The following is a 27,741-nucleotide window of genomic DNA, read 5'->3' on the forward strand; positions in this document are numbered from 1 at the left end:
CTCGTTCCCTGTTCTGCAGACTCACCAGGATTTCACTGTGTCCCTTGGTGGGGCCTAGGTGTTCAGGTCAGGCTGGTGCATTAGCTTGGGGCACAAGCGGTCATTTATGAGACTGACTGGAGGTAGGGTGCGAGGCCAGTGGAGCTGAGTGTTGGATGAGGTTAGATGGAGAGAGGACAGTGTGACTGGAGAGAGCACATCAAGTGCATGCGGCACACAGGTGGAGGAGAGCCATGGGTATCTGAAATCTGGTATTATTCTTGGTAGTGAGGTTAAAGGAAGAACAGGGAGGGAGGCTTTCCTAGTAGCACTCAAGGCTTCCTCTGTCAGTGGGAACCATCAGTCCGGAGTGGTATTTGATCCTACTTGGAACTGCAAGGCTTTTTCTGGGCCATATATGCTGAGTAACATGTAGAAAGGCCAAGGAACTGACTCTGGTATAGGGTAGGAGGGGGCTGTAGCTGTGGGAGTGCAGCTGTGAGAAGTGTGGCAGAAAGAGAGTGAGTGTGAACACATGACCACAGGACCCTAGAATTGGGGTCATAAGGATGAAGGATATTGCCACATTTTTTTGCATCTTGGAGGGATGATTCGGGAGTCTTTGGTGGTATTGCCTGGTAAGACAAGAGTCAGATTGTGCACACCCCTCCCTATAGCCAGCTTCTCTCCCTAACCTGTGTTTATGACACCGACTATACTGACAAGAGGCAGCGTGACTGCCATGCCACGTCCACAGTTCAGATGTCTATCTGTCCGTCTGCCTGTTGTTGTGGGAAGACACAGTATCAGTAGGAGTGTGTGGGGTGACTCCAAGGACACCCAGGCCTGGTATCTCCTCTGAGGTGTGGAGTAGACTGAGCTGAGGGTAGATGTGGAAGGTGGGGTTATAATGAACTTGGACTCCTAGGAGAGATGTTGATCATAGAATGAACTGTCCACATTACAACAGGATATGAACTTCGAGGACGTGGCCGTGTACTTCTCCCGAGAGGAGTGGGGACTCCTTGATGAACCTCAGAGGCGCCTGTACTGCAGTGTGATGCTGGAGAACTTGGCACTTGTGGCCTCGCTGGGTAAGACTGTCACCTTGCTCCTCGTGTCCTGAAGTGATGTCCTGCTTTTCCTTTTTTCTCCAGAATTCTCTCTTTCTTTCCCACAGCTGGACCGTGGGCTCTGCTCATTTCCGTGACTTTCTTGTTATGTGTGCTGTGGGTCCCAGTGCTGAGCTGTGTATAGTGCCCGGAGCAATCAACTCCCCAAGCATCCCTCATACCTGTTACTTCAAAAAGTGCAGGGGAGGGTCTGGAAGTCAGGAGTCTTTTTTTTTTTTTTTTTTTTTTAAGATTTTATTTATTTATTTGACAGTCAGAGATCACAAGTAAGCAGAGAGGCAGGCAGAGAGAGGGGGCAGCAGGCTCCCTGCTGAGCAGAGAGCCCAACGCGGGGCTCGATCCCAGGACCCTGAGATCATGACCCGAGCTGAAGGCAGAGGCTTTAACCCACTGAGCCACCCAGGCGCCCCTGGAAGTCAGGAGTCTTGAAGTTAACTTAATGGATCCCACCTTGTTTGCCTTCTCCCTGGCTGGGTGACTGTGTCCACATCCCTGGCTTCCAGTTGTGCCCCTTTCCTCTAGCTGACAGTTCTTTGCAACTGCTTGTGCCATGTCATGGTCATCATTCACATGAACCATGGGCCGTTCTTGTAAGACCCTCCTTCAATTGTATTTTTGTTTTCTTTCCTGAATATGACTGCATGACAAGTTGCACGGGGCCAGTGGGGGCCACTCATTGTGCGTCTTTCATTAAGACTTGCATCATTCAGGTTCTGAGGAGTTACACAGTGGAGAGTGCAGGGAAAACACTGGTTTTACAGGGCGGACGTGGCAAAGATGGTCTCAGAGGAGGTCTGGCCCTCAACAGTGTCAGCTGGGGGGAGGGCATGACATCAGGGCTGTGTTCAGATCATACCGGCGACTTGCCATGTGTTCAGTAGCGTTTTGGTGCGTGCACCACCAGCCACGTGTTGTTTCTGCCTCTTCTCCCGCGTATGTAACACTTCGGTGACTTGTCCAGCTCCTCACACCCTGGTGGCCTTCCTGGGCTGCCGGTTCCTCTGCACTGCTCCCGTTACGATGTCCTCCGACAGTGACCTGCATGGGGTGTCAGGAGGTGTGCACATGTCCTTATGTTTCCCTTGAGCCTGCTATTCAGGTCCAGCTGAGTTTTATCGGGACAGGCCACAGCCAGCCTCCCACACAGTGTGCCCGTGTCGCTGGCAGATAAGGTCCTACTGGAGGAGGAATGAGGAGGCAGGGGCCCCTCCTCCATGTGGTGCACCCTATGCTAGTGTCTTGTCTGTTGAGGTCTCCTCTTCTGGTCTCTTCAGAGGCTTAGTACTGCCAAGCAGCCCCTACCTCAACCTGCCCCCAGCTACCTTGTTCTCAGAGCAATCACCTGGACGCAACTTGTTGTGTCAGACACACCTTTGAAATGGGGCTTCCCTGCTTCCACTGAAGTCAATGTGCATTTCTTCAGCATTTCTGCTTTCATGTTGTAGGCATGGGATGGAAGATGAGGAGGCCCCTTCTGAGCAGACTGTCTGTAGGAGAGTCCCAGATCAGGGTTTCTCAGGCAGGTCTGTCTGCACAGATCAGCCCTGTGAGATGTGTATCCCAGTGTCGAAAGATACTTCACACCATTGCTGAGCGCCAAACAGTATACCCTTGGCAGAAACCATACTTGAGTGCCACATGTGTGAGATGCTTCTCTTTCCATGCAGACCTTCACCAGCAACAGAGGCGTGGCAGTCAGGAGAAGCCCTGGAAAAGAGATGTGGACAGGGCCTCGTGTGTGACAAGCTGCAACTTCTGTGTGTCAGGGCAGCCTTCCACATGTAGGAAGGTTGGAGAGCGCTCCCCAGCCACTTCGGGACATCTTCAGCTCCAGACCAGTTCCAACACTGAGGAGCCACACGGTGGCAACCAGAGTGGGGAGGCCTATCGCAGCGGGAAAAGTCAGTACAACGGGGGTCAGTGTGGAAAAGCTAACAGCCACAGCTGTGCACTTGATCAACATCGGAGTGTCTGCTCCGGAGAAGGGCTTTATGAGGGGGGCGAGTGTGGGAAAGCCTTCATCTGCAACTACAGACTTGTGCAGCACCAGCGAATTCACACTGAACGAAGGCCATATGAGTGTGGTGAATGTGGGAAATTCTTTAGCCAGATCTCTGGCCTTATTAAAGACTGGAGAATTCACAGTGATAAAGAGCCTTACGGATGCAGAGAATGTGGACAATTTCTTACCCATAACTTCAGTTTCATAAAACACTGGAGAATTCACACTAGAGAAAGAACTTATGAATGCAACAAATGTGGAAAAGTCTTTATCCGGAGATCTAAAGTCATTCACCACCAGAGACTACACACTAGAGGAATGCATTATGGCTGTGGTGATTGTGGGAAATCTTTTAGCTACAAATCCAACCTTATCGAACACCATAGAGTTCACACCAGAGAAAGGCCTTATGAGTGTATTGAATGTGGGAAATCCTTTAGACAAAGCTCGAGCCTTTTCCGACACCAGAGAGTTCACACTGGAGAAAGGCCATATAATTGCAGTGAACGTGGGAAATCCTTTGGACAGATCTTCAACCTCATTCGACATGGGAGAGTTCACAGTGGAGAAATGCCTTATGAGTGTAGTGATTGTGGGAAATCTTTTCGCTGCAAATCTGAACTCATTCAACACCAGAGAATTCACAGTGGAGAAAGGCCTTATGAGTGCAGTGAATGTGGGAAGTCCTTTAGACAGTTCTCTAACCTCATTCAACACCGGAGTGTTCATACTGGAAAAAGGCCTTTTGGGTGCAGTGTTTGTGGGAAATCCTTTACCCGCAAATTTATCCTTATTCAACATCAGAGAGTTCACACTGGAGAAAGACCTTATGAGTGCAACGAATGTGGAAAATCCTTTACCCGAAAATCTGACCTCATTCAACACCAGTGGATTCATACTGGCACGAGACCTTATGAGTGCAGTGAATGTGAGAAATCTTTTAGGCAACGGTCTGTCCTTATTCAACACCAGAGAGTTCATTCTGGAGAAAAGCCATATGAGTGTGGGGAATGTGGGAAATCCTTTAGCCAAAATGCTAGCCTTATTCAACATCAGAGAGTTCACACTGGAGAAAGACCTTATGAGTGCCGCGAATGTGGGAAATCTTTTAGTCGCAAATCTAACCTCCTCAGACACAGGAGAGTTCACACTGGAGAAAACCCTTGAACGTGAGGTACGTTAGAATTCTTTGTATTACTGCCGAGTAGCATTCTCTTCTATGGATAATGGCTTTATCCATGCATCTGTTCTGGACATACAGGTTATTTCCAGGTCTGGGGTGTTTACAGATAAAGCTCCTGTGAATATTTACATTCATTTCTTTATGTGGATATGTTTTATTTCTCTTGTAATAACTGAAACTGCCAGAGCGGAGGTGAGCGCTTCATGTTCTAAGAAGTGGGAAACTGATCTATAATGGTTATGCTCTTTGGCCTTCCCACCAGTAGCACATGTCAATTCAAGTTCCGTGACATCCTTGAAACAAGTATGTAGTGGTAAGTCGCTTTGGTTTTAATTCCATTTCCCAAAGTGTTCGTAATGTTGAACATTTGTCATTTATTTGTTCTATGTTTATCTTCTTTGATAAAATTTGTGCTTGTAATCTTTTGCCTGTTTTCTTTTTATGTACTTCTGTATTTGTTACATGGAACAATTGTTTTTGAGACAATTTTTCTAGAAAATTTTCTAAAAAATTTAAATTTTTCTCCCTCAACTTTTTGTCCTCACAACTGAAAGCCCACCTGCTCCGGACTTATGAGTATGTTAATCTGCATCAGCATATTCTCCTCTGCTTTCTTAACTTAGTAACACATTAAATCAGGCCTAGGTTTTAATCTTTGGCAACCCCTGGTTGCCATGGTAGCCCTCATGGTAAATGTCAAATTGCTGAGGTGATGTCACTGAACACGGAGTTGGTAAAATACGCCAATAGCAACTCATTGTGTTTCTATTCCCAAAGTACTGAGAGCGTGACCACAGATAACTTTAAGAACATAGGTAATAAAAGTGTAAAATGACCAGTAAGTGGCAAGTTTTAAATATTTGTGGGTATTTTTGTTTTTGTTTTATTTTGTTTTGTTTTTTAAAGATTTATTTCAGAGAAAGAGTGTGCATGAGTTGGGGGAGAGAGGGAGAAAGGAGGGAAAGCAGACTCCCTGCTAAGTACGGAGCCCAACGGGCTCAATCCCAAGACCCTGAAACCAAGAATTGGATGCTTAACTGACTGAGCCACCTAGGCGCCCCTAAATATTTGTTTTGTAAAAAGAGTTTAAGTATGCTTGACTTAAACCACACATGCTTTATTTTATTTTACCTTTTTTTTTTTTTTTTAAGATTTTTCTTTCTTTACTTGACAGACAGAGATCACAAGTAGGCAGAGCGGCAGGCAGAGAGAGAGGAGGAAGCAGGCTCCCCACCGTCCAGAGAGCCCGATGTGGGGTCGATCCCAGGACCCTGAGATAATGACCTGAGCTGAAGGCAGAGGCTCAACCCACTGAGCCACCCAGGCACCCCTTTACTTTATTTTTTTAAAGATTTTATTTATTTATTTGACAGAGACATAGAGAGAGAGCACAAGCAGGCAGAGCTGCAGGCAGAGGGTGAGGGAGAAGCAGGCTCCCCACTGAGCAGGGAGCCTGATGTGGGCTCAATCCCAGGACCCTGGGATCATAAACTGAGCTGAAGGCAGCTGTTTAACCCACTGGAGCCACCCAGGAACCCCAAACTGCACATTTTAAATACAAATTTTGATGTTTTCATACATGTTTGCATTCCTGAAGCTAAGTTCCTCCTCCCCTTTCCAATTCATCTTTTTCAACATATAAAATTATTGATACAAGGAGACATTCTAACTTTTGTAATGGCTATTTACATATATATCTGTGAATAAGACTGCTAAGAAGTCCCATGAATCCTATCACACACAGCCTTCCATCATCATCATTTTCGTTGTGGTTCTTCTATCCCCATGCATACTGGCGGGTTATTTTACATATAAACGTAGATATGTCACTGCATAACCTCTTAAGAATTTCAAAAATATTAGGCCTTTCATAACTGATAATTTGAATACATACCAAAAATTTAAATATAAATGTTGTGCTAAATTTTATTGATTGAATTAGCTACTGAAGGCAGATTGAATGCAATCATACCAATTGTATGGCTTTTAATGCATGTGTCTTTTGAGTATTCACCTTACCTCTTTTATTTTGTTCACTGAAAAATTAATTAAGGTGTTAATAATTTTATATAGTTCAATATTTCTTCTGTAATTTCTTCTGTAAAAATTCTGAGTTGCCCTTGAATAGTGCAGATGTCTGTCTACAGTACAAACATATGTATCAACTGTACCTCCTGGTACTTAACACAGTTAGACTTCTCTGCTTCCATTTGTCAATTAAAACATGAATGTTCTAGGGGCGCCTGGGTGGCTCAGTGGGTTAGGCCTCTGCCTTTGGCTCGGGTCATGATCTCAGGGTCCTGGGATCGAGCCCCACATCGGGCTCTCTGCTCAGCGGGGAGCCTGCTCCCCCCTCTCTCTGCCTGCCTCTCTGCCTACTTGTGATCTCTGTCTGTCAAATAAATAAATAAAGTATTTAAAAAAAAATAAAACATGAATGTTTCAAAGTTATTTCTTTTTTTTTTTTTAAAGATTTTATCTATTTATTTGACAGAGAGATCTCAAGTAGGCAAAGAGGCAGGTAGAGAGGGGAACAGGCTCCCTGCTGAGCAGAGAGCCCGATGGGGGGCTCAATCCCAGGACACTGAGATCATGACCTGAGCCGAAGGCAGAGGCTTTAACCCACTGAGCCACCCAGGCGCCCCCCCCTTTTTTTTTTAAAGATTTTTAAATTTATTTATTTGGCAGAGAGAGATCACAAGTAGAGCAGCAGGCAGAGAAAGAGGGGAAAGCAGGCTCCCCGCTGAGCAGGGAGCCCCATGTGGGGCTTGATCCCAGGACCCCGAGATCATGACCTGAGATGAAGGCAGAGGCTCAACCCACTGATCCACCGAGGCGCCCCTTTTATTTATTTATTTTTAAAGATTTATTTATTTGACAGAGAGATCACAGATAGGCAGAGCAGCAGGCAGAGAGAGAGAAAGATTTTATTTATTTATGTGAGAGAGAGAATATGAAAGGGGAAAAGGTCAGAGGGAGAAGTAGACTCCCTGCTGAACAGGGAGCCTAGGCGGGACTCAATCCTGGGACTCCCAGGATCATGACCTGAGCCGAAAGCAGTCACTCAACCAACTGAGCCACCCAGGTGCCCCCCCCCTTTTTTTTAAGAACATATTTATTTATTTGACAGAGAGAGATCACAAGTAGGCAGAGAGAGGAGGAAGCAGGCTCCCCACGGAGCAAAGAGCCCGATGTGGGGCTCTATCCCAGGACCCTGAGATCATGACCTGAGATGAAGGCAGAGGCATTAACCCACTGAGCCACCCAGGTGCCCCTTAAAGTTACTTCTTCAGAAGTTTACAAATCCCAATTTCTCCGCATTTAAAAATTTTTTTTAACTTTCTTAATACAAAGCTGAAGTTCCCAAATTAAAAGTCTTAATCTTCCCTTGTCAGTGTATACATATATGAAATCATCACTTTAACTGTATTACAGTTTCATTTGCCAATTATACTTCGATACAGGTAATGGAAAAATAAAAGATTGAAATCATGCAAAAACCTTAATCTGAACACTGAGAAACAGCAATGGAAAAGGATCTTTCCTTTCATCTCAGAGCAAGAATACAGACTATGTTTATTAACTTATTTTCCTCTGAAGACAACACATTTCGTGTTTGGAGAAATAAAAGATTACTTGTTATGAGTTCCTTTGGAAGACTGATCAGTAAGTGCCTTATGAAGGCTCAGATACTTCTTCCAGGGACCATCACACATTAATCGTACCAGTTCTTTTAACTATAGTCCAGCTTTAATTTGCAGGATAGCCATTGTTTTTTCATAATTATTTTCAGGATCATCAGAGAAAGTAGACAGTCCATCTTGATGGATTGAAATATTGCCGGTGTTCTAATAAAGCCTTCTGGATTTCCTGCTAACTCAGCTTCACCAATTAGTGCAATTTACTAAAGTTATACCGGTTGCTTCTGGAATCCCACTCACAAAATTGTAGAATTTCATTACGTTCAATGAAAAAACGTGTATCCTGGAATCCAGAAGGTGTGATGATAACTAGCCTTTTTCCATGGTCTCCACTGTGTCACACAGGAACTACAGTCTTCACCAAGCCACAGGTGGAGAGCACCTGAAGCCCACTGCAGTAAACTCGTAGCCACCGTGGCTACTGTGGGCAATAAGGAAGCCAGTTCTTTTTTATTTATTGGATAAAGTTATAAGCATTTTGTCCATCAAAATTTGCCATATCCTCTATTTGGCTGATTGAATCTCTTGATTCCATTTAATATGCTCACCTTCTAAAAATCTTCCCTGCAAAAAAAAAAAAAAAAACTTCCCTGCATGCCTTGTAGCTTTGGCAGAATTTTTTTAAAAAGCTAAATTTGGGTGCGCCTGGGTGGCTCAGTCGTTAAGCATCTGCCTTCAGCTCAGGTCATGATCCTAGGGCCCTGAGATCAAGCCCCAAGCTGGACTCCTTGCTCAACAGGGAGCCTGCTTCTCCCTCTCCCACTCCCCCTGCTTGTGTTTCCTCCCTCTCTGTCAAATAAATAAATAAAATCTTTAAAAAAATAAAAAGCTGGGGAACCTGGGTGGCTCAGTGGGTTAAAGCCTCTGCCTTCAGCTCAGGTCATGATCCCAGGGTCCTGGGATCGAGCCCCACATGGGGCTCTCTGCTCAGCAGGGAGCCTGCTTCTTCCTCTCTCTTTCTCTCTCTCTCTCTCTCTGCCTGCCTCACTGCCTACTTGTGATCTGTGTCTGTCAAATAAATAATAAAAAATAAAATCTTAAAAAAAAAAGCCAAATTTGTGTACTATCCAATACAATCTATAAACCTACATCTATACAAATTATTATGCAATTTAAGTTATAAATTCTGGAAGGTCAGCTAGGTGTATATGATAAAGTACAAGAAGAACTAGACTGAGGATGAAGAAAACATTCGCTGAGTGTAGAGTGTCGGGAAGAATATTGCAAAGAGGATAGTGCCTGAGAAGAGGTGGTGCTTATCTGATGATCTAGAAGTGGAGCGATGATTCAGAATCACAGCTTGACAATTTTTTCTGTAAAATAACTGTGAGCCTGATACCTTTGGCAGTGTGAAGAGCTCATCCCTTGTAAAGCATTAGAAACTTAGTAGTTAACTTTCTTCATGCTGTGTTAAGACACTCCCTTCTTCATATATCAATAAGGAGACTTGAAATGAGTTTTATTTTTCATTTGATCTTAGGCCTTAAGTTTTCATTAACTTTCAAATCTTTTCCAGATCAGGTCTTTAGACTTGTTCCAATCATGTTTTTGCATCTCTTGGTGCAATCAATGATGGAGAGGGATTCCTGTATGTGTATGCAGAAGACATGAATGAATGATTCAACAAGTTTTTCTTCTCCATTGTGGAATTTGAGAAGTCTTTGATGATGCCACAGACTTTAACAAAACCAAGTTGAGTGTCCATTCTCCAGATATGTGTCTCCTGCACAAAGGTATATACTCAAGTGACACTTAAGAATTTTGGCCAGCTCAGAATTCTGCAGATTGAAGGAGACTAAGAACAGGAGGTCTGCAAATAGGATAAAGAGAGACAGAGTTGAAAACAAAATACCAGGGAGGATGTTTTGAGCGTATAATAAAGTACTTAATGCCAGAGTTCCTAAGTGGACCCTGCAAATACTGTTTATACACAGGACGAAAAGGAATAATTCTGGTTAACCTGTGGCTCTCATTTTATACTTCTTCCAAATAGGCTTCCGAATGCAAATTGGACTCCCAAGTTGCTTACCTGAGAGATTATTTCGTTAGGGTATCTTCTTAGGTAGATCCGTCAGTTGGTAGAATGTCAGGTGTCCTCTGTGTTTTCAGCTATGTGAAATGCAGATTAAAAATAAGAGTCTCAATTCTCCCTGTTGATTAAGAGGAGAGACTCTCCCCCTCTCTTTTCTCACAACATTTAGTTTAGAGAAATTATAAGCACCTCCTAATCCCTTTGAAGACTACACAGGCCTTTGGCCACCAGAGCTCCCTTACTCTTGTGTTCGTGACCTGTGTTGTTTAATTCCAGAAAGTACTTGCTGTCATGCAAGTAAGTTTCTTTTTCCTTTGAATAAGGTGAATAAACTAACACACATGGTCACCCCAATTACAAACATGAAGTTAGGATAAACTCTGTGTGAAGATGACGCTCTCAAGTGACCTTACTTGAGGACACGGTCTATTTCTCTTCTAAATATGTATGTAATGGGTTCTATCTGCTTTTTGTATAACACGGGTGAGATTTTTTCCTGCAAGTCTTTGTAATTTCTTAGCTGATTCCTGGTGCACATCACATTCCGCCTTAATATCTATTCAATAATGTGGTGTAAGAAATATATCTGGTCTTGGTCCCCGGTGCCCTGTTGCTGGCACAGAGCGCCTACAACCCTTGTTATCTCCCGAGTGATGGGAGTACCTTGTGTCATTCCTAAGGAGCCCCTTTGGAGCCCACCTGAATTTATGCTAAAGAGGTGTGTTAGGGTGGGGTCCCGAAGCAGAAGCAGCGTGGGGCGTGGCCCTCAGAAAGGGCGGGGATTAGAGGCTTGGAACTCACAGCCCCACCCACTGGCCTCCAGGAAGGGGCTGGAGCTGGAGATGAAAGCTCTGTAAATACTCCGGAACAGGGACAGCTGAGGAGCCCCCAAGTCTGTGAACACGCCTGGGGGTGGCACACTGAGGTTCCCTGAGGACAGAAGCTCCTGCCCTGGAGGCCCCTCTGCGCCTCACCCCGTGTTCTTCTTCATCGGCCTGTGAACGTGCTTCCCAGGGTTCCGGGAGCCACCCCAGCAAGGTAATGGAGTGAGAGGGAGGGAGGGTCGGGGAGCCTCTGGTTTGTAGCCAGTCAGTCTGAAGCACAGGGGGCTTTGTGCCTGGACGTGTGCCTGGCATGCGAAGGGGACAGTCATCCTGTGGGACTGAGCCCTTACCCCGTGCCATGGGAAGCTGTCTCTGGGTGGACAGAGGCAGAATTAACTGCATGGTGGTGCCGGTGAGCACACGTCTCAGGTAGTGGAGTGCGGAGAGGACCCACGCGGGGAGGAAGATCCCGTTCCACATCCCGACAGTCACCGCCACACACGCCTGCGGGGACAAACCTCATCACCTGTCTCCTCACTAGCTAGTGTGCAGGATTGTGGGCGCAGGTGGTCGGCGGGACAGCGTCGGAGACTCGATAGGCAGCGCCCAGGACGCGACAAGCTCTAATGAACAAGGGCCTCAGCCAACAGTAACAAGGCAAGTGGGACCCGTGGGTTAACAGACATGTGAGACAGCTACTGTAGGGCGTCGGGAAACATCCTGGATCTGAACTGCAATACACGTGGCTTAAGAAACAACATTTGTGAGTCAAATTGAGAAAATGGAGCACTAATAACATTTGTCATATGTTAAAATAGTTGTTTATTTAGGGGCAAGAAAGCACCACTGCGCATGGGAAAGCAGGGCGGGGGGGGGGGGCAGTGGGGGTGAGGGAGGCTGGGGCAGAGGGGAGTGAGAGAGAGAATCTTAAGCAGGCTCCACGCTCAGGGCGGAGCCCAACACCGGGCTCGCTGGGCTCAGTCTCAACCAGGAGATGGTGACCTGAGCCCGAACCAGCAGGTGGAACTTGGAACCGACTGAGACACCCAGGCGTCCCTTCTGCAGCAGATTGACTTGCAGCCCACAGAAGTGGAAACACGTAAAATACCCGTGAACAGATGAATAAGTAAATAAATAGTGCTATATGGATATCTCGTAGATACAGTGAACTGTTCGTGTAAGCACCACTGAGGAACTGTAAAATAAATGTGTCTCACGAGGGGACCCAAGGAAAAGGAGGACACAACACTTCGCAACTTCAATCATACAATTTCTAGAAAGTGCAAACTCATTGATTATAATGAAAAGTCAGCGGCCGCCTCGAGGAGAGATTATTAAAGAACACAGAGGAAATGTGGGGGTGATGGAAAGCTGCATTATCATGACTGACGGCTTCATGGGCTTATGTGAAAGTCAGTGTCAAACTGTACGATTTAATGATGGACATTGCATGTCATTTGTACCTTACTGAAACTTAACAACACACGGTTCAAATTAAGTCTGGGTTCTCTACGCTTTAGAAGATTAGGTTTGGCCACTGTACGGACTCCACCATCTTTCTCCTCATCAGAAGACACCTGTACAAACAGGTGAGCCATGAAGGCATTCCCAGTTCATTCAACATGGATACTGGCTGAGTCACAAAGACCTCAAGGCTGCACCAAGAGATCTCTCCCGTCCCTGTCCCTGCTTCGCTGCCATGCACAACCATGCCTTCGGTGGACAACCCAGAGGGACCAAGGAATCCACAAAACCTATAGCGTACTTTCTCCTGACAGGCCCTACACAAGATACATCCATCCGGGGGGCCTGAGAATTTCTCTACCTGCTCATCCTTCGCAGTCCTCCCACCTAAACACTGTGCATGCCCTTTCCAAACAGGTACACTGCAACCTGGTCTCCTGCACTCTCTGTTAATCCAGTGTTTCTGGACCAACGATCATTCCCCTGGTCCTTATAATCATTTTGTTTTTTTAAGGTTTTTACTTATTTTTTTGTCAGAGCGAGCGAGCGAGCGAGCACAGGCAACAGAATGGCAGGCAGAGGCTGAGGGAGAAGCAGGCTCCCCACCAAGCAAGGAGCCCGATGTGGGACTCGATCCCAAGACGCTGGGGTCATGACCCAAGCCGAAAGCAGCCACTTAATCAACTGAGCCACCCAGGTGTCCCTAGTCTTGATAATCTTAAAACCAGTGAGGTTAGGCTACAGAATTCAGGAGATCAACGCCCCTGGCGCTGCTGCTGGGCCTGGAGAACAGACTTCCTTCACCATCAATAACCCCCGTGAGTAAGAGAACAAGACCGTTTGCTCAAAAGCACTGAAGGCTGTAAAACAGCAACACCCAACACCCCCCACTTCAGGCTGAGACGCTGACCCCACAAAACATCCTGGCATCCAGCTATAACTCAGGACCACAGAGCCCTGCAGTCGTCCCTCAAAGTCTTGGAGCAGCCATGCAAACCAGGCCAGAGCCGCAGAGCTGTCTTCCGCCGTCATACAGTCCCTTCTGAGGCACACAGCTCTCTTCACCCCTTCATGCCCACAAACGCAGTTAATTCCAACACACACAGAGTGAACAGAAGATTAATGGTGGCTTAAAAAATATGATCTTTATTGTCGTACAGCAAGAGCAATGGGAGGCAGACTGTTCCTGGGTTGGTGATTTGGAGGCTGGGGAAATGCCTTCAGAGTTTCACAAGGACGATACATCCCTGATATGCCGTCCGCCTTTTCAAATCACCAACAGTCCTCTAGGACAAAACTGTGAGGTCCAGGCCCTCTCCTCAGAGAAGAAAAGTGGGGAAGGAGTAAGTGCTCAGGCTGCTCATTAATCCTCCAGCAATTGCCCTGACACTGGGATATGGCCCTGGGCAGGTTCAAAGACTGCAGTGCAGCTGCTCCATACCTGCGATTTATGTCGATGTTCGAATGTATGAACGTCAACACAGGCAAATGGCACCTGCGTGAGGGATTTCCTCCGGTGCTGTTACACTCATCAAATAAATACCTGCACAGTTAAGGTAGTTGTCCCGTTTGAAATTTGTGAACTCCTATGAGGTCAAGTCCCTCAGTAGAAGGCTTTCTCATTTTCAAGGCTTTTGTAACGCCTTTCACTACTGTGAGTTCTCTGGAGTGTGGTGAGGTTAGCCTTTGGTTAGCCATTTTCCACATTCTCCACACTCACGGGCCTTCATCGAGGGGGACCCGGTAGCGTTTTAGGAGTTTGGACTCGTAGGTAAAGAATATCCCACATTCAGATACTCATAGAGCCGTTTCAGTGTGAATATTTGAATGGTCACTGAAATGGAAGACCCAGTGACCGTTTCCCAAAGTCACTGTCCTCCTATAGCCTTTCTCCAGCGTGCACTTTTCGGTGCTTAATGAGGCTAGAACTATGGCTAAAGGAGGTCAGTGTGGCCTCCCCTTACTGCAGGTTCCCATTGTCCCTGCATCTCTGGAAATGCTCCTGAACAAAGTCTTCACTACTCTTTCATCAAGTGTCTTAATAATTTTTCTTTCTTGGGACGCCTGGGTGGCTCAGTTGGTTAAGCGGCTGCCTTCGGCTCGGGTCATGATCCCAGTGTCCTGGGATCGAGTCCCACATCGGGCTCCTTGCTTGGTGGGGAGCCTGCTTCTCCCTCTGCCACTCTGTCTGCCTGTGCTCGCTCGCTCTCTCTCTCTCTCTGACAAATAAATAAAATCTTTAAAAATAATAATAATAATTTTTCTTTCTTTTTTTTGACGATTTTATTTATTTATTTGAGATAGAGAGTCTGTGTGTGGGCTGACTCCCTCCTGAGTTGCAAGCCAGACAGGCTGGATCCCAGGACCCTGAGATCATTACCTGAGCTGAAGGCAGACGCCTGAGCCACCCAGGTGACCCAATAATTTTTCTTTAACAGATCTTTGTATTTTGAAGAAAACATCTTCCTTAGAGTCAACTATTCTGTCCCATTCACTGAGAAACACTTTATCCATTTAATGCCTTACTTGATACCCAGATTACATTCAGTTCCTTTTAGGAATATAATATTATTCTTAAAAAGACATCAATGAGAAAAGTGCTATTTTGGTGTGGTACGGTGGCTGCAGTGTTCCAAGCTGAAGCATGTCCGCAGAGTCTTTCTACCTGGAGATACTGGGAATATCTTAAATTTATTGTTCCACTGCTGCAAACTGATTGTCATTTCGAGATGATCCATGGACTGTTAGTTTTTTTTTTTTAAGATTTTATTTGTTTGACACAGATCACAAGTAGCCAGAGAGGCAGGCAGATTGAGAGGGAGAAGCAAGCTTCTTGCTGAGCAGGGAGCCAGGTACGGGGCTCGATCCCAGGACCCTGAGATCATGACCTGAGCTGAAAGCAGAGGCTTAACCCACTAAGCAACCCAGGTGCCCCTGGACTATTGTACTTGAAGAATTGATATAATCTCAGGAAAACAGTTGTAAAATTAAAAGCTAATATCGATGTTTATGTAGTGCTTCTAAGTTGGTGGCAGAAAGAACTTTGGTGGGGCACCTGGGTGGTTCAGTGGTTAAGCCTCTGCCTTCGGCTCAGGTCATGATCCCAGGATCCTGGGATCCAGCCCTGCATCAGGCTCCTTACCGGGTGGGAAACCTACATCTCCCCCTCCCAGTCTCCCTGCTTGCATTCCCTCTCTCACTATCTCTCTCTCTGTCAAGTAAATAAATAAAATCTAAAATAATAATAACAACTTTGGTGAAACATCTGTAGAAGGTGAGAAAATGTAAGACCTCAGAGACATTTTAGCAGTGATGGCTGAGAACACACCCGAACAAGCTGCGGATATGACCAGGATGATCAATCTGAAATTTTGTCTCCAAAATGCAAATCTCCATTCTTGTAAAGTCTGAGCAATAACCTCATGGAAAAAGAGTTAAAGGGGACATTTAGAGTACGCAGAAGTATACAATTTGAGGGAAATAGAAATGTTTATTTTTGGTCTCCCTGATGATCAGTGTACAAAAATTTGGTTTTAGGCGCTTATTCTAGGTGCATGGAGGACTTTGGGTCCTAAGAGAGACAAAGACCCTTGCATTCTGGGACTTGTGTTGTTTTCGAGAAAGAAAGACCAGGAATCGAAAAGAGTAATTGAAGAAATATGTCCTATGCCAGAAAGTGGCAGGCAAAGTGGAAGGGAAGACAAGGTGAGTCTCCTGAGAGCTAAGTATAGAATGTAATAATACTCAGCCCAATAAGGGGGCCTCTTTAGTCAGAGGAGAAAACAGTTGAAATTAAGGGGTGAGCCTCATGGATATGTTTGCAGGAAGCTCTGGGCAGTATAAAACAGTTGTTTAGGTTATTCCGTCGGGGCAGGCAAATGGGTCTCAGCAGTGGAGGGCCTGGGACTCACGGCCAGTTGGCCTTTCCTTGTCTTCGTTCAGTACAGATAACACTCAGGGCATGTGTGTGAGAAATCCTGGCTCTGTTTCTCAGAACCTGCAAATCACCGTGGGGGGCTGGGTGGGGCCTGGGACCAGTCAACCTCACCGTTCCTAGAATTCTGATTTTCACAGTTTGATCCCTGGACCTTCGCCCACAGTGTCACCTCTGGACTTTTGAAACGCACATTCTGAATCCCAGACCCAGATATACTGAATCACGCACTTTGCGGATCAGGCCCAAGTATCTGTTTTAACAAGCTTCCACGTGATTTTGATTCATATGTAAGAAATTTCCACCATTCTGCTGTGTTGTACAGAAACGTGTACCTGCATTTCTTGGGATTAAAAGACATTCTGTCTAAATCTGTAGGGATTTTTTTTTTTTAGATTTTATTTATTTATTTGGCACAGAGAGAGAGAGAGATCACAAGCAGGCAGGCAGAGAGGGAGGGAGAAGCAGACCCCCCACTGAGCAGAGCGCTCGATGTGGGGCTCGATCCCAGGACCCTGAGATCATGACCTGAGCCGAAGGCAGAGGCTTAACCCACTGAGCCACCCAGGTGACCCTATTTTTCAGATTTTAAGTCTTATGAGATAGAACAAACCTCCGTGGGACCAGATGAAAGAACACCCAGCATCTGTTAAGATGACTTCATGGGCTCCCAGTCAATAGCGTCCACCTCCAGAGATCCCTCCTCCCATCAGGGAGTTCAGGAGTTTGAGCGTTAGCTCCCTGTTCTCCTTGGTGGTGCCGCACCCATAAGTAGCCAATTTTTCCTCACTTTGGAAGCTGGGGGTCAGTCCTTTATTGGCTTGGTATGCATCTGGCAGGTGAACTATCCTTTGATTGAGCTATACTCTCTTATGGACACAGCATTGAGGCACAGCACTCAGGATACAGCGAGTATGATGTGGACCTTGCTTCTGCTTTCTGGACTGTAAGGAGTGCACCAAGACCGAACAGCACCCCAACCATAGGGATCTGGAACCTGAGGCTTGTGTTAGTGTCACCAGCCTCCTGGCCTTAATACCTTTAATACCTGGCCGAGTTCTCAGTACAGGAGACCTCTAGGAGTGGCCAGGTAGACAAGGGACTAACCTAGAAGTCTCTGCAGAGTTTTCTGTGGGCTTGGAGGAAGGACCTTGGGGGCAAATAGGAGAGAGATTAACTGGACCAACTAGTTGGCCAGCTATGGAGCAGGACAGTGAAATGCTCAGCATCTTTAAAGAGTCGGGTTTAGGTCTAATACGTGCAGATATAAAATGAGGAAGTGGCTTTAGGCTGTCCAAGATATATAGTTAAGTGAGAAAAGCATAGTACAGATCTGTATACAGAGCATGTCTTCATTTTTTACCACAAACAACTTTTCTAGAAACCAATTTGAATTCAGGACCCAGACAGAATGACACACACGTGTGCAGATACAATTCTAAAAGGATAACACTATACAGTAAGCCTCAGCTTCTCTGTGTATTTGTATAATTCTGTCTACTCTGTCTACATTGTTTCTTTCCTCCACTGATACTGCACAATGTTTTCATCAGAGTGACCATTCTGGTCATGTGTTCAACCTAAATATTCCTGTTCTCAGACATCACTGCTAAATCTTCTCTGAGGTCTTAACTCTTCCCCCATCCACTGATGTTTCATCAAAGCTCTGTCTTCCACCACCTCTGAATCACTACATAGCCACTGGTAATAGCTTTCTGTAATTTGCATTTTGCAACTGTAGTTCTGAGGTAATACCAATTCCCTGTGGAAAACAGTCCCTGCAGGAGAAATGATAATCACTTCCAGACAATGAGATGTCCTGGTTTTAAGTACCCCAATTCCTTGGGAAAGGAGAGCAGCCTTTGTACACATGCCCCATCTTGGAACACTGCAGCTGTTGTCGCCTTCCCAAACAACATTTATTACATTGTTCTTTTTTTGGTGGATGTTAGATTTCTACAAGGAACTGGGTTTATGCTAGGACATAAAGTAAGATATTAAATGGATAAAAGTATTGTTCAATGAATTGGATGCAAAAATTAATGATCAGATTAGAGAGATGTCTTCTATGGGTGCATTTTTTTTTTAAACTCCTGCTTCAGGGTGGCCTCACATTCATCCTCTATCTTCTCTGTCATGGCCCTATACAAAGTATTTCTACCTTGTCCAGACCAACAAAACTGTTCTAATGCTACTGGGTGTATTTGACTTGTGGGATGATAACGTTTACGAGGTTCTGCTTCCAGGGACATATTTTAGATACAAATGACTCTATAGAATGATATGTGCATTTGGATCTGTAGCCTTTGGGAGCATATGAAACGTTTTTAGCTTTGGAACCACGCTGAGAATCAAGGGGTCTGAAATAATGTCTACAAACACCTTTGTGATCAGTTGCAGGCACCACTTCCCCTCTGGCCTGGGACGGAAGACCCCAATCTCCAGAGCGCTTAAGGGGACGTGCCCTTTCCTCCTAGATAGAGGCCAATGGGAATGTCTTGTCCTCGTCCTGTGCGTCTGTGAACTACATTACCCAGAAGAGCGCGCGTCGATGGACTGCACCTCTGACCAATGAAGGTAGGAAAAGTCGCCACTCGTGTGCGCCTAACGTCGGGGCGGGACTTCCGCCCTCATCGCCCTGGCGGTCTTTTTGCCTCTTTCACGCTTGTTCGTCCGCTAATGTTCTGAAGCGCAGGTTCAGGTTCGCGGTGACTAACCGAGAAGGCGCGAGGGGAGGCGCTGCTCCCGCCGCACACAGTTGGGTCCGCGGCAGGCGACATCGCCCGGGCTGCCCCGCGCGGGGACCGGGACGGGGACCGCCGGCCTGGGTGTCCTCTCCGTCACCGAGTCCGATGGCGGCGGCCGCGCCCAGGGACTCGGCTGAGGTAAGCGCTCGTCCCCCTGGCCCTCCCCCACTCAGACCCCGAAGCCCGAGCGCGGGGCCCCTGCTCGCGGCCCTGCGGCCCAGGCCCCGGTGTCCGGGACAGGGAGGCGCCGGTGGGCGGGGGCGCGGGTGGGAGCGCGGGCGGGCTGCGTGCGGGAGCGGGCTCCGGGCTGAGGGGCCGCCGGGGCGGGGGCTGCAGGGGGCCTGAGGGGGGAGGATTCTGCCCTCAGGGGACGGAGCGTGAGGCGGAGCCACGCCTGCGCTGGCGGGCCGAGGTGCGGGACCTTCGTGAGGACTCTGGACGCCAAGGGGACTTTGGCCGAGGGAGGGACCGGATCTCCGTTTGGGATTTAAAAGTTTCCCGAAGGCGGTTTAGAGGGAGAGCAGACCGAGGGCAGTGAAGAGGACATTGAGGCCCTGGGAAGTTGGATCTTAGTTCAGGCGGCACAGTTGGCAAGAGGGGACACAGCACTGAGGCACAGCACTGAGCCGCGGGAGGTCACCTGAGGTACGGGTGACGGGAGCCCAGCGAACCCTGGCGTGGACCCCGTCCCTCCATTGCCAGCCTCAGCACGGTTTCCCATTGCGGCAGAGGTGCTGTGGAACTTACACAGGCTGGTGGGGGGGTGTCTCAACCGCTGGTGGCCCTGGCCACCGCCTGCATATTCTCTGGATTATGATGTCCTGGGGCGCTTAAGGCCTGTTCCCCTAGGCCTGGGTGTGGGGGCCCTAGGGAAATCCCAAACAGAGGATCCCAAGTCCATCTCAGGCTTTATATAGAAATGATCCCATTTCTGGCAACCGATGCACTAGGCACTTGTTCCGAGATACGCATATGTTTACAGGTGACTGAACTGAGTGTTCAGAAAACCGCAGGTGTCCTTTTAGGTGGGAACAAAGAGCAGAGGGCTGGAATCAAGACTAGAATGACTGAGAGGTTGGTGTATGTTCTGGAAGTGATGGGAGGTGTGACTCAGAGGGAGAAAGTGATCTTAAGGTCTTAGCAGATTTGGGCTGGCTGCCGAGTGTAGAACAGACAGCGAGACAGGGAGGAGGAAGGAGGACCAGGCTGCAGGCTGCTGCCAAAGCCGGGGTGAGAGTTAATGGACTAGAGGTGTGGCTTAGGAAAAGTGTTGGATTCTGGATGCGTGTTTTAAATGGGCAACTAGGGGGCGTCTGCCTTGGCTCAGGTCATGATGCCAGGGTGCTGGGATGGAGCCCTGCATCCAGCTCCCTGCTGGGCGGGAAGCCTGCTTCTCCCTCTTCTACTCCCCCTGCTTGTGTTTCCTCTCTCTGTCAAATAAATAAAATTAAAAAAAAAAAAAAAAGATAAGTAAATGGGCAACTAGATTCTCTGATAAGGGAGAAGGAGTGAATACAGGACTCAGGGATGACCCCAGTGTTTTAGGTCTTAGCAGCTGTAGGACTGGAGGGTCCATCATCTAAGATGAAGAATGTGGTAGTAATATTCACTATGGGGAGGGGGTGTTAGGAGCTTTGATTTAGGTATATTGAGAGTTTGGGGTGTTTCAGAGACGACTGAATTGATGCATGATGTGGGCACTTGTATACATAGGTGTGGGAATCTGAGGGAGGTTGAGGTTGGAGGATTCAGGATGTTACCGATCAGGAGGGGTAATCTTCAGGTTATGATTATAAAGCTAATGGGGAACCAGGCAGGGGAGGATGGGACTGTGGACTGCGTCTCTTGTCTGGGTACCCGGGTGATGGGTAGAGCCTTCACAAACACAAATGAAGCAGGTATATGTCCCTGAAAGGAGTGTGTGTCAGGGACAGGGTAGTCTGGCAGGTGGCCAAGCTTCCAACGCAAAAGTGGACGCGAATGAGGTAGACACAGAGGCAAGGGATAACCGAGGTGAGATGTCGTGCAGACCAGAGTTGGTCTCTGCACCGCTCTGTGCACTCACCAGGATTTTGTGAGGGCTTTGTTGGGGCCTGGGCTGTTTCGTTCAGCCAGGAAGATAAGGTCAAGGGCAAATGTGGTCATTTGTGAGAGTCACTAAGGCCTGGGGTGAACTGTCAATGGAGCTGGGCTTTGAATGAGGGTTAGGTGGGCAGAGGAAGATCGTGACTGCTTTGGGGATGGCAGTGCAGCACCTCGTGGAATAGGGCCGTGGGTGTCTGAGATCCATACGTCTGAAGCAAGGAACAGACCCGAGCAGTGAAGGCTTCTTAGGAGGATTTGGGGCTGTGAGGCTAGTGGGCGTCCTGGGAAGTCAGTAGTCACATTCAATCCCATTCGAATTTGCAGAGATGCTGTCGTCAGGTTGTGGTGCAAGGTCTAAAACCAAGACCCGATATTATGTGTGACACTGATGTCTGAAAACTCTGAGGGGCTCAGGTGGCCAGAGTGCTGCTTCTGCTCCCCACTCTGCCCCCAGAACTAAGATCTAACCAAATACCGTTTTTATCGAGGGGCTCAGGGGCCTATCCCTCTCTAGTTGGTTTCAGCTCCTTACCTGCCCATGGAATTCCTCAGATAAGTCAGTGGCATCTTCCCAGGGGAAACGGGTACCTCTTTGTGTCGATATTACAAAGCTTGGATCTCACAACCACCAGCTGTTAACTCTTTCCCAGACTGTCACCCCCGTGTGGCCCAGTGTGGCGTCCTTCTCTCCCACGCTGTGAATATATATGGTTAGAAAAGTGCTCTCGACCTCATGTGGCCAGTGTTAGGTGTTCTGTGTTTGGCCATCCCTGTCACCCTAGCACACAGTCCCTTCTTCACCATGGGGTGAAGAGGAGGTGATTGAAATGAAATCATCTATAACTGTAAGGCCAGAGAGTTGCCTAAGGTATGCAGGGCAAGAAGCTGGTGGCAGCCACAGGCAGGTGGCAGTGTCTGCAACGTGGGAATGTGCCATCTAAGGAATGATATGTACTTGTGGAGGGAGTGTGCCTGATGCCCCTGGGCCCTGGGCTTGAGAGCTGGGTGGCTTGTCGGTACTAGGGGAATTGCGTAGCAGAAATGGGTGAATGCCTCTGTGCCAGACCCTTGTTTGGTACCTTGTTATCCGCCTGCCTCATCTTACTGATGGGTGGTGCCCGTGATCAGTGGGCCTGTGAGGAGACAGTGGCACCACTGGTGCTAGGGCCTGGTTTCTCTTCTGTGTTGGATGCTTAGGAAAGGATGGGTGAGGGGTAGATGTGGAGGGGATGGATTGTCGTCTTTGAGGGAGAGGCTGTTTATGGTTTCATCTGTCTCCATCTTGCCAGGGTATTGTGACCTTTGAGGACATTGCCGTGTCCTTCTCCTGGGAGGAATGGGATCTTCTTGATGAGGCTCAGAGACACCTGTACCAGGATGTGATGCTGGAGAACTTGGCGCTTATAACCTCCCTGGGTAAGGTCCTCACACCTGCCTCTGTCCCCTGAGCTAGTCTCTCCGTTTCCCTTTTTCCCCAAGGGCTGGTCTGTCCTCCCATCAGGATTGTGGTCTCTGCTTCCTTCTCCACTTCCTTGAGTGGCAGTGTTGCTGGCTGGGCTGAGGTATGTGCCCTGCCTCCTCCTTGAGCAGCCCCAGCACCTGCGACTCCCAAGCCTCCCAGGGAAGGAACCAGGGTCAGGAGTGTTCCAGTCAGCCCAGTGGCTCCCACTTTGCTGCCCTCTCTCTGGCAGGTGACTTCCAGTTACAGAGCACCCGAGTATCCCAGGTTCCACTTTCTTCCTCCAGCTGACATTTCCTCATTCCTTCTTGGGCCAGAAATTGCCATCACTGACCATCATGGTTATGTAGATCACGGTCTGTTCTTGCAAGATCCTCCTTGGAAGTTGTCTTTATAATAGTTTTCTTTCCTGTGCGCTGCATGTGCTGAGCTGTTCTTGGCCAGTGCTGGCCCCTTATCTCTCACGTCTTCCCCTTATTAGCACCTGGATCATCCAGGGGCCACATAGCTGCTCATCTCGGGGCTGTGGTGGAGAGTCCGTTGTGGTTCACAGCCCGGCTCGGAACAGTGACATCTAGGGGAGAGCAAGACATCAGGGCTGTGTGCACATCATACCAGAAACTTCCTATTCGTTACTGGTCTTTTGTTGGTAATGACCGTGGCCCCCAGACTTCATACCTGCCTTTCCTTCCGGTCTTCACACATAGGTGACTGGTCAACTGCTGGTCATCACTTGTACTCTTACTTCCCGCCCAGGGCTAATCCGCACCTCTCTGAACTGTACATCTTTTTTTTTTTTTTTTTTTAAAGATTTTATTTATTTATTTGACACACAGGGATCACAAGTAGGCAGAGAGGCAGGCAGAGAGAGAGAGAGTGGGGGGGGGGGGGAAGCAGGCTCCCTGCTGAGCAGAGAGCCCGATGCGGGGCTCGATCCCAGGACTCTGAGATCATGACCTGAGCCGAAGGCAGTGGCTTAACCCACTGAGCCACCCAGGTGCCCCTGAACTGTACATCTTGACCATTTCAATCACTGCTTCATGTGGGGCCTCTCCTCATTGGCTCCTGTGTTTTGTGTCATGCGGTGCACACAGATTCTTGCACACACAGTCTCTCTTTCACTGTCGAATTTTCCTGAGCCTGAACACACCCTTCTATGTGACAGACTATGTCCTGTTGAAAGTTATGTGTAGACCTTGTCTCTCCTCAGTGTGTTTATTTCACCTCACAAGTGCCCCTGAGCCCACATTTTGTGATCGGTAGTGGCCCGGTACAGCTAAGCATCTCAGCCTCAGCCTGAACTCAAACCTCCTATCCTATAAACAATCTCATGGACTCGTTTCTGGGTTTGTTAGACACACCTGGGTAGTGGCTGCCTACCCACGAATGTCACCGTGCACTTCACCAGCATTTCCTGCTTTCAGGTTGTTGGCATGGAGCAGAGGATGAGGAGGCACGTTCTGAGCAGAGCGTTTCTGTAGAAAGAGTGTCACAGGTCAGGACTCCCAAGACAGGTCTTTTCCCCCAGAAGGCCAACCCCTGTGAGGTGTGTGGTCTGGTCTTGAAGGACAATTTTCACACGGCTGAACACCAGGAAACACAATTCAGTGAGAAACTGTACACTGGTGGGACACATGGGAAAAGATTTTATTTCGGTGAAAACCTTCAGCAGCAGCTCAAGCAGCACATGAGTGAAAAGCCCTTCAAAAACCACATGAGCAGAGCTTCAGTGGCCGAGAGCTGCAGCTTGCCGGTGTCAGGGAAGCCCTTTATCTGTGGGGAGATTGGGAAGGACTTCTTGGCCACCTCAGGAACCCTCCAGCAACAGGCCACACATACCGGAGAGAAGTCTAACAATGGAACTGAATGGGGGGCGGCCTTCCACGTGGGAAGAACTCACCACCCCTGGGGAGACGGCACAGAAGCTTTCAGCCACAAGCAGACATTCGTTCAACACCAGAGGGTTCGCCCTCGAGAAAGATGTTACATGTGCAGTGAATGTGGGAAATCTTTTAGCCATAACTCTAGCCTTATTAAACACCAGAGAGTTCACACGGGAGAAAGGCCTTATGAGTGTGGGGAATGTGGAAAATCCTTTAGCCAGAGCTCCAACCTCTTTCAGCATCGGAGAGTTCACACTGGAGAAAGGCCTTATGAGTGCAGTGAATGTGGGAAATCTTTCAGCCAAAGCTACAGCCTCAATAACCATCGGAAGGTTCACACTGGAGAAAGGCCATTTGAGTGTGGAGAATGTGGCAAATCCTTCAGTCAAAGATCCAACCTCATTCAACATCAGAGAATTCACACTGGAGAAAAGCCCTATGAGTGCAGTGAATGTGGGAAGTCCTTTAATCAAAGCTCTGCACTCCTGCAGCACCATACCGTTCATACTGGAGAACGGCCCTATGAGTGCAGTGAATGTGGGAAGTCCTTTACCTACAATTCCAGTCTTTTAAAACACCAGAAAGTCCACACGGGATCAAAGCCTTATGAGTGCAGTGAATGTAGGAAATCTTTTAGCCAGAATTGCAGTCTTGTTCTCCATCTGAGAGTTCACACTGGAGAAAGGCCTTATGAGTGCAGCAAATGTGGAAAATCGTTTAGCCAAAGCTCTGCACTCCTTAAGCATCAGAGAGTTCACACTGGAGAAAGGCCATATGAGTGCAGTGAGTGTGGGAAGTCCTTTAGGCGAAGCTCCAACTTCAGTGACCACCGGAGAGTTCACACTGGAGAAAGGCCGTATAAGTGTAACCAATGTGGGAAATCCTTCAGTAAGAGCTCTGGCCTCACTCGACACCAGAGAGTTCATAGTGGATTGGGCATTATAAATATGAGTGAGAAAGCCATTAGCCGAAGCCCTTACCTCATTGATTACCACACAGTTCACATGGGAAATACAACTTAGATATGTAGCAAATGCATTTCCTTGTTCAGTATAACAACGTCGAGGAGATCTCTTTTGAGGGTACCATCTGCCTGAATTGAGCCTCATACATCCAGACATCAAAATAAATTCCAGGTATGTAGAACCGTGTTGCATGTTTCAGCTCAGGCCCATGTGAGTTTTTATTACGTTGATTCTGTAGCAGCAACCATTCACCTCTCCCCTGCGGGTGCCCGCATGTGTGTCGTTTAGCCACAGTGACGTGTTCAGCAAAGTAAACCTTAGTGTTTTCCCATTCCCTGGGTAAATGTGAAAAGCCAGGGTACTCATTCTTTTCTCTCTGATTAGTTAGGGCGTGGATGACTCCGTTGTGTTCCAGAGGACTCCATCTGAGTTCTGCTGGTAGCCTGAAAAGTCAGCTTTTTAAGGGATATTATTGGTCTGATGACTCTTGTGATGAAATCTGCAGCCTCCAACTCACCAACCAGGGAACAGCCTTCCTCTGTATTCTGGTTTATGTTATAACAAAGGCCTTGTTGTGTAAGTCACCTTTATCTTAAGGATTAGATTCACTTCATGGGGTGGTTTCAGAATGACAGGAGTTAACAGGTGCTGTGGGCGCCCCAATCTTTGTGTGCTCCAAGGGGATGGAAGGATGGTAGTCCTCTCTCTAATTTGGCCCTTGTTTGCATTGTTGCCCAAGGCTTCTAAGAAGATTCTGTAAGGTTTTGTGGTTAGATTGTAGCCTGGATGCAGGATGTTTCATGGTGTCGGCACTTGCCCCAAAGAGAGGGCAGTTGTAACAACCTCTGGTACTTCTGGGAACAACATAGAATTGTTCTCTTGTTTGCAGGGGTTATTGCATTGTGCCCAGCGCTGGTGCAGGGAATGTTCCCAGGCCCTGCAAAGGAGTGATGTACTCTAATGCCCAGAATTCTGTGTGGTAGTGTCACTGGCTGAAAGAGGATAGGGGGATCAAAACTGTACACAAACGGTGGATTAACAGAGAGGCCAATAGAACACGACAAACTGGCTAAAATGTGCCTCTTTTAAAGGCTGCCTGCTGTTGTTCGGTCAGTATGGCTGGGAAGGATGAGCCAGTACAGAAATTCTCAGATCCTTCTGAATTATGAATCTTGTGTAGCTGAGGGCCTTAGAAAAAGCATCTAATGGGGGGCTCCTGGGTGGCTCAGTTGGTTAAGTGTCCGATTCTTGGTTTCGACTCAGGTGAGGAGCTCAGGGTTGTAAGATCAGGCCCTGCACACAGATCAATCCTCAGTGAGGAGCCTGCTTGGGATCCTCTCCCTTCTCCCTGTGCACCCCCACACATCCGCATTCTCTCACTTGCACGCCTTCTCTCTAAAAAGGAGTCTAACAGTTTTATGGATTCCTGTAGCTTCTCTGCAATGTGCACCTTAAGGTCATTGCAGCACAGGAAGGAAAACAAAGGTAGAAGGAAGGAGGATCTCAGTCCAGCAGTGCAGGCTTTACGCAGCTTGCTTTCCCGGTGACTCAGGCGGACGTGGCTTTTGTTGTGCTCCTGTATTTGCTGCCGCCGAGGCAAGGTGCGGCTCCCAGGGCCTTACGAGGGATATGGTGGGGTTTGCCAAACTCTTTTTTGAAAACTTTTTTTATATTGTAATGCCTTTTTGGAATAGTTAATAAATAATAAATTGGCCATATTTACATTGTTCCATTTGATGATTTTTGACATTCATATAAACCCGTGAAACCATCATCACAGTCATAGCAATGTGCGTATGCATCACCCTGTATTCATTCGTGCCCTTTAATTATTATGCCTTTCTCTCTGCCCTCCAGGCAAACGTTGATTCACTTTCTTCTACGTAGATTAATATGTATTTTCTGCAATTTTACATGATTGAAAATAAAATGTTTTGAGTTTTTTTTCCCTTGCGTGTCCTTATGTGGTATATTATTTATTTTGAGATTTGTCAATGGACCTGTGTAATTAGTTCATTATTTTGATATTGTCAAGAAATGTAATGTTCTGTGGATTAACCACTATTTGTTTATTTACTCGTCTTTTTCAGAATTTTGAGTTGTTTCTGGTTTGGGGCTTTATCACTTATTATAGGCATTTGATTCTTAAATTTATGATTCTTTATATGGGTATGTTTCATTTCTCTTGTGTTAATACCTCAGAGCACAATGCCTGAGTTACAGGGCTGCAATTTCAGGACTGTTTAAATGAGGTCATTCTCATGAGAACTCTTCCCTGATAGCTCCCTGTGAAAAGATGTATTAGTTATGGGCTGAATTGTATGTTCCCAAAATGATACGTTGAGGTCCT

At 47.3% G+C, this 27,741-nt stretch overlaps 1 protein-coding gene across 1 annotated transcript; it reads left to right on the forward strand.

Moving 5' to 3' along the window:
* Positions 1-952: 952 nt before the first annotated feature.
* LOC308358473 (uncharacterized protein) lies at positions 953-27,334 on the forward strand (the record flags this gene model as incomplete). Its single annotated transcript, XM_080828650.1, has 4 exons — positions 953-1,073; positions 19,173-19,411; positions 22,374-22,500; positions 23,968-27,334. The coding sequence occupies 4 exons, from the start codon at positions 953-955 to the stop codon at positions 25,446-25,448; spliced, it is 1,968 nt and encodes a 655-aa protein (XP_080684776.1). The 3' UTR covers positions 25,449-27,334.
* Positions 27,335-27,741: the final 407 nt, after the last annotated feature.

The sequence above is a fragment of the Martes martes genome (genome assembly GCF_963455335.1).
Source record: "Martes martes genome assembly, chromosome: 17".
Lineage (NCBI taxonomy): Eukaryota > Metazoa > Chordata > Mammalia > Carnivora > Mustelidae > Martes > Martes martes.